General features: G+C 43.2%; 1 protein-coding gene across 1 annotated transcript in view; it reads left to right on the plus strand.

Moving 5' to 3' along the window:
- nyap1 (neuronal tyrosine phosphorylated phosphoinositide-3-kinase adaptor 1) overlaps window positions 1-14,101 on the plus strand; it is a 21,025-nt gene extending 6,924 nt beyond the window's left edge. Inside the window, exons 2-6 of the mRNA XM_016453655.1 lie at window positions 868-1,265; window positions 4,052-5,752; window positions 5,849-6,073; window positions 8,073-8,176; window positions 13,590-14,101. Of these exons, the coding sequence (XP_016309141.1) occupies window positions 868-1,265; window positions 4,052-5,752; window positions 5,849-6,073; window positions 8,073-8,176; window positions 13,590-13,979 (2,818 nt within the window). The 3' untranslated portion in view covers window positions 13,980-14,101. The remainder of the gene's footprint in view (window positions 1-867; window positions 1,266-4,051; window positions 5,753-5,848; window positions 6,074-8,072; window positions 8,177-13,589) is intronic.
- Window positions 14,102-14,642: the final 541 nt, after the last annotated feature.

Here is a 14,642-nt window from a genome sequence, read left to right on the forward strand (position 1 = left end):
TAACTTTTATAAAGAATATCTCTTTGGGTTTGAGACTTTAGTCTTTGCAACTTTAGGGATCTTATCTATTCACGAACAGCTTGCAGCACTCTAAAGAGAAAGAAAAACTTGAAATCGCATCATATGACCCCTTTAACAAAAATGAAGATGAAAAAGAAACAATGAAAGCATAAGAAAGAAGGGGAGCTGAGAACAACAGAGGAGAAGAGAAGGATGGGAGGGTGAAGGAGGCTGTGGGGTCTCTCGCAGGCTGGCATGAACCGCTTCCTCTCTCATCATTCATCCTGAACTTGTTTGTATGTGTGTGTGTGTGTGTGTGTGTGTGTGTGGTCTGGTTTTGCTTAGATTGTGAGAACCAAATGTCTCCACAAGGATAGTTAAACCTGAAATTACCTCCATTGTGGGAACCACAACAAAACAGCTTAATAAACGTATTAAATAACCAAATTGTATTGAAAATGTCTGTTTGGTTTAGGGTTAGAAGAAAATCATTAACTCAGTATGAAAGCAATAGAAGTCGATAGAAAGTCCCAATCCTAACTGAGAGATGTGTGTGTTTTATGTGTGTAGGTATTGGTCTGTGTGACTTTGCAGTGGTAGGAGGGAATTTAAACTTCGGAAATGAGCAGAGGAGAGTGTACAACGGGGGCTGTAGAGACAAAAATGAAATTGACTGTGAGCTATTAATAGAGCCTTTATCAGTAGAAATGAGGAGAGAGAAAAGAGGAGAAGGTGGGAGGCCTACAGCACAAAGAGAAACAAATTTATTATTCTAATCTGATAAAGAATCTCTCTACAGAGAAATAATTCCTTTTTCCTCAATTTCTGATTCCATCTCTCATACTCTGATCTTCCCATCTCCCATAGCTCCAATTATAAAGATGCCTCTTCCGCGACGGTTGGGAAGGTTCGGGATCTGGCGTCATTTCGGCGTCATTTCCGAATGGGATTTATGACGATGCCAGCATCCCAGGACCTTTCGCCTCACTCTTGTGCGGCCGCCATGGCCCCACGCTCTCAATCCTGCCATGCTGTGGGCACCGGTGAGGGAGAGGAGATGGAGAACGGATATTATCCAGACTCAGACCCCCAAAACCAGTCAAATCCCTCCCGTTGTCCCCCAGCCAAGCCTAAACGCCACCCCAATACTCGTCTCAGCTCCACACCCCAGCAGGAGCATCCTTCCCGGGGGGTTCACGCACCACCTGACACTCCGCCACCTCCACCTCCCAATCACCCACCCAAACACCCAGAGAAGCGAAATGGTAAGTGAGCAGAAGTCTTCGTGACATGCACAGTTCTAGTCTCATCAAAATCAGTTGTATGTTAAAATTAGGGATGTGAATCCATTTAAAAAACGATTCTTGACCTGGGATAACTCTTGCGCAGAGGCAGTTCTCACAACCTGCTGTATCTCTAATGCTTCGTGTATAGATAAGGAGCCATCTGACTCACATGTAACATGACTAATCACAGTTTACTTGTTTCTAAGTTCATTTGTGGGTACATCTAAAAAACATATGGTACCACTACCACTAATAGAACATGAAACACAATAAAAGTTTGGCAAAGTGTCAACAGTGTGGTGTTTACTTGATACTAAATGTGTCAAACTAAATGATTTGTTGCCAAGAATCTTGAACTCAAACTCCAATCTCTTGTTTTTAAGCATAAGTGCTTATGATTCATGACTATGACTCATGACTATTAAAGCATCCATTGTTTTTTGACAGTATATTTGTTAGTATTTCATATGTTTTTAACTGAATTATCATGTAATTGATTTAAATCAAAGAATTATTCTGTGTGTAGTGTAATTTTGGCCTTTATTCTGAAGGATGATTACAATACTTAATGAATGTTATTTTGCAGGTTTGGTAATTACATTATTCATAATATGAAATTTATGAAACCAGCTTCTTTTGTGCTCAAGTATTATTTTGATACATTTTGAAAAAAGAAAAGGTGTAAAAAAAAAAGTCACATGTAATGGCATTTGTGTTGTTTACCCTAGTAGCAAAGAGCAACTGAGACCTCACTTTTTTTTTTAGACAAAGTGAGAAATCTCAGTTATTTGTGATTTAATAATTTATTTGGACTGATCAATTAATTCAACATGGTTAAATACATATATGGTGCAAACATTAACATCTAAGTATCTTAAATATACAGTATTTATATCTTATATACAATATACAAAAAACTGTTGGAGAACGCAGTGTGTAGGTGAAAAATTGTTCACATTGATTTACACAGAAATTTTCAAATTTTTCCCAGAATACATTTAAATGTATTTGTTGTAATGTCTAAAACTTACAGAAATAACAACCAGATTAGTGTTATGTGTGATGAGTCATTTGAAAGCTGTTTGCTTAAAATTTATTTCAGACAACAACAAATAATGTAAGGGTGGGTCTTGATTTTATCCATTGATTAATTTTTGAAGAGGTTATAAAAAGTAAGAAACAGTATGTCAACCTAAATCTTTAAATTTTAGTTTAATTAAAATCATAGGACTGGGAGCATGTATTAATACCCTCATGTGGTGTTCGGGTCCTTTTTGCTCTGAAAAAAAAAAAAATTTTCCCGAAAATACTAGTTAATGTTATCGCATTGGACTGAAATTTTGTGACTTTGTTCACAAAGGGTATAACTACTTCTAAAAAATTTTTTTATCATTTTCATACTTTTCTGGGGGAGATTTTTCACCTTGTTACACCCGTGATGTTACAGAGCAAAAAGGACCCGGCCTCAAACAAATGCTTATAAATCACTCATTATGCTATATTATCAACAAAGATTGGATTCAATCTTTTTGTCAACTTATTATCTTTCATTTAGGACTGGTTTTGTATTTATATTTGCTTCTGATTAATCGTAGGCCTCATTTATCTGAGAGTAGGCACCTCATTTTTTGAGTGAAAAAAGCATTATTTATGAAGTGTGATAGGGTTCTGAACACAACACAAGGGTTAAAGGGTTAGTACACCCAAAAATGAAAATTAGTCCATGCTTTACTCACCCTCAAGGCATCCTAGGTGTAAATTACTTTCTTCTTTCAGTTGAATCCAATCGGATTTATATTAAAAATTGTCCTGGCTCTTTCAAGCTTTATAATGGCATTGGCGGGTGTTTTTGTTCAACAGTCCAAAAGTAGTCAAATAAAGTGCACACATCCATATTAAAATGTGCATCACACAGCTCCGGGGGGGTCAATAATGGCCTCCTGTAGCAAATCGATGCGTTTTTGTAAGACAAATATCCATATTTAAAACAATATAAACACCTTTTTCTCACTTCTGCTAACTGTTGTAGGAGGAAGCCATTCCAGCAGATGACGTAGGACATATGCGTAGCGCATGCGGCGGTGATTAGTGATGAATGCGGAAGTACGACGGAGAGAGAGCAAAACAAAATGCTGGTCACGAATTAGAAGCACAAAACGAGGATTTGTAAAAAAAAAACAAAACAACAACAACAGAGGATTTCAATATAAGCCAAGAGGAGACTGATTTTCCTTTGGTAAAGTATGGAAACTTTGCTTCCTTTGCTGCTGTAAACAAACATTGGTTTTCGTGAGACTCACACGTGCATGCGCTGTGCCTACGTCCTACGTCATCCGCCAGAAAGGCAGTCTCTCATGAACGCGCGTATGACAGTTAGCGGAAGTTACACAAAACTCTTTATATCGTTTTAAATATGTATATTTTTTTTTACAAAACGCATCGATTCGCTACAGGAGGCGATGGACTGTTGAATAAAAACACCCACCCACCCATGCCGTTATAAATCTTGGAAGAGCCAGGACAATTTTTAATATAACTCCGAATGGATTCGTCTGAAAGACGAAAGTCATATACAGCTAGGATGCCTTGAGGGTGAGTAAAACATGGACTAATTTTCATTTTTGGGTGAACTAACTCTTTAATAAATTAAAAAGTTAAAAACCAGAAAGCTATATATACCTGACTTGTGGTCTCTGTAAAACTTCCTCTCTATGTCTTTGTGTCACTCTTTTTTCACCTCTTGTCTGCTTTTATTTTTTAAACAGCAATGAAGAAGTCTGATTCAGGTGAAATGGCAGGACGAAAGGTACCTCCCTTGAAGCCCAAACGGAGTCCAAGCACACAGCTCTCCTTTGACCCCCCGCCATCTCGGGTCCTGCCACCGACCACACCTCTTCCCTTCCAGAGCTCTGAACCCTCTCCACGGGGTGAGGGGGGAGATGACGAGCCAGTTTACATTGAAATGGTTGGCCAGGTCTTTACCCGAGAGACTCACAGCGCCCCTACTCCTCACCCGCTCACGCCCTCCGCCACCACGCCTGATTCTGACTCAGACCAAGGAGAGGCCATATACGAAGAGATGAAGTACCCCCTACCGGACGACGCAGCTCGAGAATCCCATCGCCGCTTGCCACTCAAACATGAGCGTATCAAGTCCTCTAAAGCGTACCACTCCATCATCTCATCCTCCTCATCCTCCACCTCCTCTTCGCTCCCACGCCCCTCGTCCTCCTCTCCAGCCTGTTCCTCATCCAAGCCTAAAGCAGCTGTCTCCATCTCTCACTCCTCTCCTCTGCCTTCATCCTGCTCTTCTGCATCCTCCACTCCTGTACCTCAAGCCCTCTCCTCCTCACCACACCCTCCCCGTGCTCCCACACCCTTCCTGCTGCCAGGGTCCAAGTCTGAACATGAGCCCAGCTCCAGTAAGATCCCGGCACCCTTCCCCAACTTGCTCCAGCACAAGTCTCCGCTCCTGGCATTTCCCCAGCCGGCTGCTGCCTCCAGTGGGGTGGGGGCTCAACACAAGACCAGCTTGGCCAAAATCAGTGTGCAGTCGGCCTCCAGTCTGCCAGCATCTACTAGCACCTCCTCCAGCATGAGCTCCACCAGCACTTCCAAAGAGTCCTCTGGAGTTGAGAAGGAACGAGAGAAGGAGAGGAGTGAAGGACAGCTGGGGCCGGCACCAGGACTCAGAGCCCGCAGTCATTCCACTCCTCTTCCTCCATCGTCAAAGTCCTCCTCTCCATATTCCCACCACCATCATCACCATCACCCTCACCACAGGCCTTCCCACTATCACCATTACCGCAAGCCTGAGAAAGAGACGTCGTCATCAAGCAAGGGCTCAGGACAGTCCTTCACCCAGACGCAAACACAGCCCAGAGAGGGCAAGTCTGTCAGCTTCCTGCTCAAGTCTGAGAAATCTGAGAGGGAAAGGGACCGAGAGAGGGATCGGGATCGTGACCGAGAGAGAGACCTGAGCACGCCATCATCCAATCATTCTGATACCCCTGCCTCAAGCACGTACACTCACACTTCTCAAACCGGCACAAGCACCACGCCAACCCAGAGTCAACCATCATCGTCCACAGCAGCTACACCACCTTCCACCTCTTCTTCATCCGCTCAGCGCCCTCCGACTCGCTCTCGCATGCACCGGTCACACACCCCGCACTCTCATGGCCTTCCTGCTTACAAACCTCCCCCCTCCGACAGCCCCCTGCTCTGGACCTACCCCTCGGTTGGCTTCCGCCGCCCACCCGCCTACGATAGCCTGCGCGGGGGCTCACAGTTACCATCCTTGCACATGGAGCCCATTAAAACTGGATCTGCAGCCCATGCATTGCAGGCCAAAGCCGGGTTCATTCCCTGGGAGAGCGCAGCTGCCTTTGGGCTCACAGAAGAACAGGCTTACTGGCCCATGCACCGAAAATTATCATTCAGTCATGGGAGCCGAAACACTGAGAGTGAGTAATGGTTGTAGGGATTATTATGGAGTGAATTCTCTTTCTGTGGTTCTATCGTAGATGTTTAATTGTGTTTTTCTCTCTAATGCTTTGTAGAGGAGGACGGAGGTGCGTGGAATGGCAGTGCAGATGCTCTATTGAGGAGAGAAAGGGATGACCTAGGAGCCATACGGGGTGGTGGACACTCTGGAATACCTGTGCGGTCAACCGGGAGACACAGCGAGAGCTTGGCTGGGGTGGATGGACCACCAGGGTTGAGAGGACTGATACGAGCGGGACTGCCCTTACCCTGCCAAACTTTCCCAGCGTGCCGCAATGGAGGTGAGATCCAATTTAAATAACGTTAGCACAGGCTTTTTGCCATGACCTCAGTAGTTAAAACTCTGGATATAGATCAAGTGTGTTTCAGTTAGAGATAAAACATTTGATTTGAACAGTTTATGAGCTGTAAATTGATGCTGCTGAGATCAGTGTGCATTGATTTGTTTGGAAAGCATCACATTTTATAACAAAATGATCAGATATCTATCATGTCCTTGAAAATATGGAGAAAAAAACTGACTTTAAACCTACTAAAACCATGATGAAAAAATCACAAAGACCATGTAACACAATTAAGCAACACACAATATTAGCTAGAAATAGTTAAAGGTGCAATAGGTGATTGTCTTCAGAAATATTTTTTGTTATGCTGGTTGAAAGTCTCTTCACATCCCGAGACCAATTAAGTTAAGTGGTCTAAATGTATTTGTCTGTATTTATATATTATGTGGAAGGCATAGGATCAAGAAATGTTCGTCCAATCAAAACGCTCGGTCCGAGCGTTTTAATTGGCTTTCCTACTTGCCTGTCAATGTATGTATTAGCATACCTCTGCGCACCCTGTTCGCGCAGACAGGATACATCATCAGCGCGTTCACGCACGCTGTGCAGACAGAGTGAGGATGGCAGGCAAACATCAACAACCCGATCTTCCTTCCTGGTATTGTAGTACTTTTAAAGATTTCTCACCGGTGAATTACACATGATGTAGCCCAGCGGTTAATACAGTCCTCCCGCCAGCTCGTTAGAAGTGAGCTACGTGCATGAACTGTGTTCCGATCGATATGATCCCTACACAGTGTTCATTGCTCCCTACTCCCTGAGCAGGGGAAATCCGTTGAAGTTTACTTCACTTCGGAACATGGGCTGGAATTGGGAACCGCTGATGTAGCCTATTGTAGTAATGTTGTCTCTGGTCTGTGAGCGTAAATGCGTTCAGGCTTTGGACGGCGATTGCAGGAAGGGTGGGACATTCGCTTTCAGTGCTATCAGGCTAAAGTTAGCATTTTCCAAGATCTCCTACTGCACCTTTAACATAAGTTATCATAGCTAACTAGCATAATATATAATTAGGAACCACACCACACATTTCTGGACATTTTAGAACCATATAATTGTATGTCATGATACATTCAGGAGTGAATTCTCTCAACATTTGAGCCACTTTAACTGCTGTATTGCAGCGCACATCATGCGTTTTATTCACGTACCACCCGCAGTCCAACTTAACTAAGCACTATATGCATTATGTTGTGCAATGCACATTTAAATAAAGTCAATGTCATTTTTTACAATGCAAACACACCTGCTTTCAATGCAAATGAGGCTCATTATAGAATGCAACGCATTCACAGATGTCAGCGCTATTTGCCTGGTGCAATTAATGTTGCGCTATTAGTGGAAAGTAGGGTGGAAAGCAGGCTGAATTTCATTAATATCTGTAGAAACAGTTTGTGTGCTGCTTCTATTCATCATGGCAGCAATAATCCATCAAATGATGATCAAATGAAGGTGAAAAGTGTTATAAATCCAGATGGAACTTTTAGCTGAGCCCCCTTTCTGCATTTTAAAGACTGATTTAGGTAGTTGGATTGCAGTAGTGGCACGATGCCGTGCAGTCCTGCATACAGGTCAAACATCGTAGTGTACTGCATACAATCCTCCACAACCTAAGAAACTGCACCATGCAAACCTCACCAGCGCTAATTTTTTTGTCTGTGTTTGCTCTATTACCCTATTTGCATAATTCCTTTAAATTAACAATGCTATCAGCAGGCACAATTCTTTTTTTGTGATGTCCTCCTCAGTTCTGATTGCTGTCATATACGTTTTAACAGTATTACTTCTGTTTTCTGTTCTGCAAGGTGGCAAAAGGAACTTGTTTTAGGCTACACAACATGCTATTTCAATCATTATTTTAGATTTGGCTAAAAATTCGATGTCCTGAGATTTATTTTTCAAAACAATAACTTGGCTGTGTGTCTGTGATCCTTCATAGAGTTGGGTCGCCTTGGCAGGTCTTCCTCCACATCAGGAGTGAGACAAGTGGGTGGTGACGTTCAAAGGCAGAGCAGCCTGCAGGCCAGAGAAGCACTCAACCAGGTAACACATGCCAGCACCAATAAAGCCATCACTAAATTCACATAAACACACACTCAGTGAGTTATTATACACCTGCAATGTTATTGTTTCCTCAGCCCTGTTTAAACACACATTCATCCAGGTAAAACCGTGATCACATTAAGATTTGAGCTTATGAAATTACTTTGAACCTGCAGCCCTTTTTCTGTGGAACACCAAAGAAGGTATTTTGAAGAATATTTTAACCTGTTTTTGTTCAAACAATGATTTTCGTGGTAGAGACATTTTTCAAAATCTCTTTTTTTGTGAACAAAGAAAGTCATACATGTTTGGAACGACATGAGGATGAATAAATGAAGACAGAAACTTCAGAATTTTTGGGTGAACCATCCCTTTAACTAATGTTAACTTATATAGCTTGAAATGTATAAAATGTATTTGTATAAGTAGAAATTAACATTAGCCAATGTTGGCATTAAATGGAAGTAATAATCATTCCCTATTTTCATCAAGTGGTTTATCCAAACTATAAAAATTTAGGACAGGCTTCATTTTGTCCATCAGGAATTGGATTGTTGTCATTTGCTAATTGCTGTGAGTGTGTGACTCATGTGTGTGACAGGTTGCTAGAGGGGATAAGTTATTGTTCCACACTTGCGCCGGTGCAGACGTCATCAGAGAATAGGTGTCGTTATGAGGGGAGGAGATGTTAATTGTCATGATTCAAGATTAAGAGGGCACAAGTTTTCCTGTTACCTAATGCATGGATTTAACACCTAAAATCTCCATTTAACACATTTTATGCTGCAATAGTGTAACATACAGGACGTTTTACCATATTTTACTTAATTTCACAGAATTCTACAGCGGATTCTCCCCAAAAAAAGTGGGAAACAAGTGTGCATTTTCAGACTGGGCCTGGTTATAGTATTGTGCATGCTTTTGCAATGACCTTTAATTCACCTCGTACACCACCCTGACACTGAGAAAACCTCAGACAAGAGTGCATTTAAATATTGTGCTATTCAGTTCAAAGTATACAGGAAATGCTTAGAAATCGCACAGGCTTGTTCAGCCTCAGTCGGTGTAGATACTGCAGTAATGAATTAAATTCAGTTTAACTGGTTAACATGCGTACGTGTAATTGACACCAAGCTTGACAGTTATGGCAGGTGATCTGTAACTAATTTCGTTCGGTTTTGTGCCCCTGTGGCTGCTGTTCTAGACAGTCATTAGGTAAATCGCGGAGCCCATTGAGTCACCAGCATCCCCACCCAAACACGTCTGTAGCTGCACTGCACTCTGCTGCAGGGTCAATGAGTGCAGAGAAAAAGGGGGATGAATACAGAGCGGGAGGGAGGCACAGAAATGCAGCAGAGAGAAAGACAGACAGAGAGCAAGAGAGAGAGAGAAAGGGAGAAAATGCAGCACAGAATAGAAAAGAGAGGGGACAGATGCAGCACATGGGTGGAGAAAACAGGTGCAGCAGAAAGAAGGAGTGTTTTTTGTCAGACTGTGGTAGGCAGACAAACAGTCTACGTGAATGATCAAACTCAAACCTAGTGGCGCTGCCGGAGTCTCTCCGTGTCGGCCAGTGACAGGCTTTGATTCTGACTGTCTCTGTCAGCGGTTTGTCAGACAGCCATTTTGGGAGTTTAGTATGTTGAAAGTGCGAAAAGTAACAAGAAGAATCCGGAGAGATACGCATTAAACATGCGAAGCAGCTCGTGCTTTGCGTGTTAACAGACAGGGATGTTCCACTTCCTATAGCTCTAGTGGCGTGTGGGTTGTGTTATAGACAGACTGGAGTGAAACTGGCAGCACATGCAAGAAATAATCTTTCATTTTTAATCTTGTTGGATGTTAGCTGCCGTACAGAAGCCTCTGTTCTTTTCCCCTGGTGTGCTGTTGTCTCTTGGCAAAAGTTCACATGCTGACGCAGTCTGTGTGCGTGTGTGTAGCACAGAGATTGACTCTGTGAGCTGATATGACCTTCCCTCTCAGATCAGGGGGATGGGATGGATGCTGTGAGTTGGCGCTATGCCGCTATCTGGTGGCGTTCTTTGATATAGCAAATATGATTTGTAAGAACTATAGTCTGACGTGAGTGATTGCTGATGGAACTGCCCAGACTTGTGGTTTTTAACCATTTTAATCTTAAAATCAATTACTGTAAATGTTTTGCTGTAGGAACTCCACATATGTGTAATACTCCGAGCTAAATAGGAATTAGAATTTTCAGTAATTACATTTAATACAAAAAAAAACCCACTGTAATTGGCCTGCTCTCAATTCATCCATCTTTGACAGGTGTGGCAAAAGTTAATTTTGGGAAGAGATTAATTAAAAAGTGGCTCTTCTGAGCAGAACTTTTTTGGACTCTCCTTATTGATTTAATTTTCTTTTTATGTTGGATGGGATGCCAGCAGTATTTGCCCAACCAAGTACTGCTGGCATCCTTTTTTTTAAATCCCGGAACCTTGGTAAAAATTGGCAAAAAGATGCATCATGCCGCGGAACAAGAAACTAACTTTCAGTGCAGTATTTGATGATGGTACAAAATTAAAAATAGAAGAATTGTGATTAAAAAAAAAAATTTGTCTTTTAAAAATAATATAAAATAAAAATAAATATTGTAAATGGTGAAATGTATGTATGTGAAATGTATTAAAATATTAAATGTTAATATTAAATAGTAAATCATTTTAATATCAAATGTTGCCTTGGCATCTAACTGAAATTAACAGTTTTAGTTAAAACAGAAAATGACTTAAATTTAAAAACAAAATAAATCTAAATAGAAATATTAAAAAATAATAAAACAATTATAAATAACAAAAAAAATTACAAAAGTACATAACAAAATTATTTTTAAAAATGCTAATTAAATTGAAAACTGAAATATAAAAATAAAAACTAACAAAAAGTATTAATAAATACTGTAATAGTATATAAATAATAGTAAAATAGTATTGATCGCCTTCGGTACATCTCTCTCTTTTTGCAGCCAGATGGTGTAGTTACTTGGGCTCAGTTCTTGGACCACTTCTCTTCTCTGTCTACATGGCATCACTAGGTTCTGTCATTCAGAAATATGGCTTTTCATATCACTGCTATGCTGATGACACTCAACTCTACCTCTCATTCCATCCTGATGATCCGACGATAGCTGCTCGCATCTCAGCTTGTCTAACAGACATTTCTTGCTGGATGAAGGACCATCACCTTCAACTCAACCTTGCCAAGACAGAACTGCTTGTGGTTCCAGCAAACCCATCGTTTCATCATAATTTCACCATCCAGTTAGGCACATCAACCATAACTCCTTCAAAAACAGCCAAAAACCTTGGAGTTAAGATTGATGATCAGCTGACTTTCTCAGACCACATTGCTAAAACTGCCCGGTCCTGCAGATTTGCTTTATTCAACATCAAGAAGATCAGGCCCTTTCTTTCGGAACATGCTTCACAACTCCTTGTTCAAGCTCTTGTTCTGTCCAGGCTGGACTATTCTTAGCCATCTTCAAGAATCGGCTAAAAACACATCTCTTCCTGTCACAGTTCGCTGTTTAGGAAGCACACAGGAGGCACGAATAAAACGAAAACAGTCTTTAATCCACGGAACACAGGGTACATCCACACTGGAAATGGCAGGAAACACACAAACATAATGAGTAGAACCGACCAACACAGAACGCAAAGGCAAGGACTTAAATACTGGGGATAATTAACAAACACAGGTGCTGGTACAGTCCTCCTCTCGGGCTGGAAAAATGTCTACAAAGTCTCTCAATAGGCGTTGTAAGCTCCTGCTGCGGAATGCTCAAATGCTCACTGCTTCGCCGCCCCAACTCCTCAACAGCAGCAACAGTCTCCGGTGACAGGGAGGTGAATGGAGCGTGCGGTGGTAGCAGCTGGGATGTGCTGGTCTGAGCTGCAATATTCCCCCGGGGCTCCCCCTGAGTCTCTGCAGCTCTCATGCGGTGGCTGGGGGCCGGAGCCGGCGAGCACTGGTGTCTAGGTGGCGGCTGCGGGGCGGTAGCCTCTCCATGACGGCTCCGGCTCGACCGGAGCGGCACGGTCTCCAGCTCCTCCCTGCTCTGCTCTACGGAGGTTCTCTGCCCGAAGCGGCGGTTGAGAGCGGCAGTGAGGGCTTGGACATTACGCCGCTCTTCAGGGGACAGGTCGATGAGGACCTGAAGCGCAGGACCCTCCAAGGCGAGGGCCAAGTGAGTCGCGGTCTCCTCGCGGCTCCATCCATCGTGTAGAGCGGCCAGGTCGACCTGCGCCAGGTAGGGGCAGGGGATACAGGGGCGCTGTATCGTGGCAGCTTAGCCGGTGATCGTGTGAGGAGGCCTGGCCGGCCATTGATTTGGAGTGTCGGTGTGATGGCCGGAGGTTCGTTCTGCACGCGACCAGGAGGGCGGTACACTGTCCGGGGAACGCTGGCCCCATCAGGCCGGTGCGGAGCCCTGTTCCTCTGCGTCGTCTCACTCGTCAGGTGCTCTAGCATGATGCTGTTCTCTCGGATAGCACGCTCTAATTCACCTATACTTTGCTCCATAACGGCGTCTTCGAAACGGCCTGAATCTCAGAAATCCCAGTTCTGACACCACTGTAACAACGCACAGTTGTTCTATAGAATGTGGGGCTAACCGGAGCTAAGCTAGACTACTAAACTTCTGCTAAGCTAATTGCTAGCAGGGTGCTAGCGACTACACGTCAAGACTTTTAATTTGGTTAGTGGAAAGTGCGAACATTCGCATCCCATACACCGCACGACCCTGAGTGTCTTCGTGAGCAGAAGCACAGACAGAACAAACCAGCAGGAGGCAGTACTGTCATCTTTCTCCTTTTATTCTAAACACAGAATAAGAACTTACACAGGCAAGGCCATATCGCCAAGTCCCTCCCGTACACATCTCTCTCCATGACGGTGACAGCCACACTTTTTATAACAAGGCAGTAAATGAACCAAACCCACCCGAACTAACTTGAACATAAACACACATAACATTGCTAATGCAAAAACCCAACCATCTTGCTTAATTAACACATAAATCAACTCTAAACAAATACCCATAATGCACCTGGCTGCTAGCGCTCACTGCCGGGTCATTACAATATGATTTTTAAAAAAACATGCTACGTGTACTGCGTTAAGCTAACTGAGACTTGTTATAGCACTTGCATATCATTGGTCTTTCGTTGATTTTGATTGCTTTCATTGTCCTCATTTGTAAGTCGCTTTGGATAAAAGCGTCTGCTAAATGTCTAAATGTAAATGTACTTCATCTACCAGCAGAGGCTAACTGGACCATGCTAACCAGCCAAACCTTTATGTCTTTATGCCAAACGATCACATGACTATGTATTTCATCTGCTCTCAACTATGCAAAGTAATTTTTACAATTTCTCTCTGTCTCTGTGTGTAGTTTCACGCTCTCTCGCAGGTTCAGGCACAGACTCAGGCTCCCTGCAGTCCGTCTCTGAGCCGGCAGCAGCAGTACCAGCACCAGCAGCAGGTCCAGCTCCAGTTCCAGCAGCTGGCTCAGCTCGCCGCGCAGGCCCAGGCTTCCCTCAGCGCGGGCACAGCCTGCACCTCCACAGCCCCGGCCCAGCGGGACGGCAAGCTCCTGGAGGTGATCGAGAGAAAGCGCTGCCTGTGTAAGGAGATTAAAGCTCATCGCCGGCCGGACAGGAGCTTATGTAAGCAGGACAGTATGCCTATTTTACCCAGCTGGAGGAAAACGCCAGAGCCCCGCAAGACTGGAACACCACCCTGCCAGAGGCCACAGGCTGTGGTGTGGGACTCGGCCATCTGACACAGGCAGAGAGAGCATACAGAGGGTAGAGAGTAAGAAAGACACGACTGAGAGAGAGACATACGGAGTACAAATCTTTTCTTATTTTTTTCTCTTTTGCGTGTGAAAAGACAAAATGGAAATTTTAGGGGAAATGAGAGACGTGGCCTTTCAGTGAAGAGATTCAAATAAGACTGAAAAGACAAAGCGGGAGCATTTTTTTGCTAAGAGAATAGCATGATTTAGAATAAACCTCTCTGTAGAAGCAGGAGAAAATGTGTTCCACATGGTGTTTATGTGCCATATAGTTGCAGCAGACGAAACACACACGCACACACACTGGAGAGACACCTGTGTCTGAACTCTCTCTGACCTGCTGCAAATACAACCTGTGCTGCTGAGTTTACAACCTTTTTCAAACACACTGGAAACCTTTGGAGCACCGTAACATTCGTACTCTGAATATAAACCATTAGTGAGGAGAATAGACATGCTTTTTCCTCCAAGGAATGAAGAAATTATCAAAACTTGATATGTAAAGAATGAAGAGACGCTGAAAGATCATAGTGGAGCTTTTCTTCATATCATAAGCTGTCTGTGACTTTGGGCTTTTGTGTTTTTACTGACCAGATTTACTGAGTTATGCTGCTGTTTCCTGGGCACCCACTAGACTGATGTTTTTTT

This window comes from Sinocyclocheilus anshuiensis, unplaced genomic scaffold, assembly GCF_001515605.1.
Source record: "Sinocyclocheilus anshuiensis isolate Anshui unplaced genomic scaffold, SAMN03320099.WGS_v1.1 scaffold1531, whole genome shotgun sequence".
NCBI classification, from domain to species: domain Eukaryota; kingdom Metazoa; phylum Chordata; class Actinopteri; order Cypriniformes; family Cyprinidae; genus Sinocyclocheilus; species Sinocyclocheilus anshuiensis.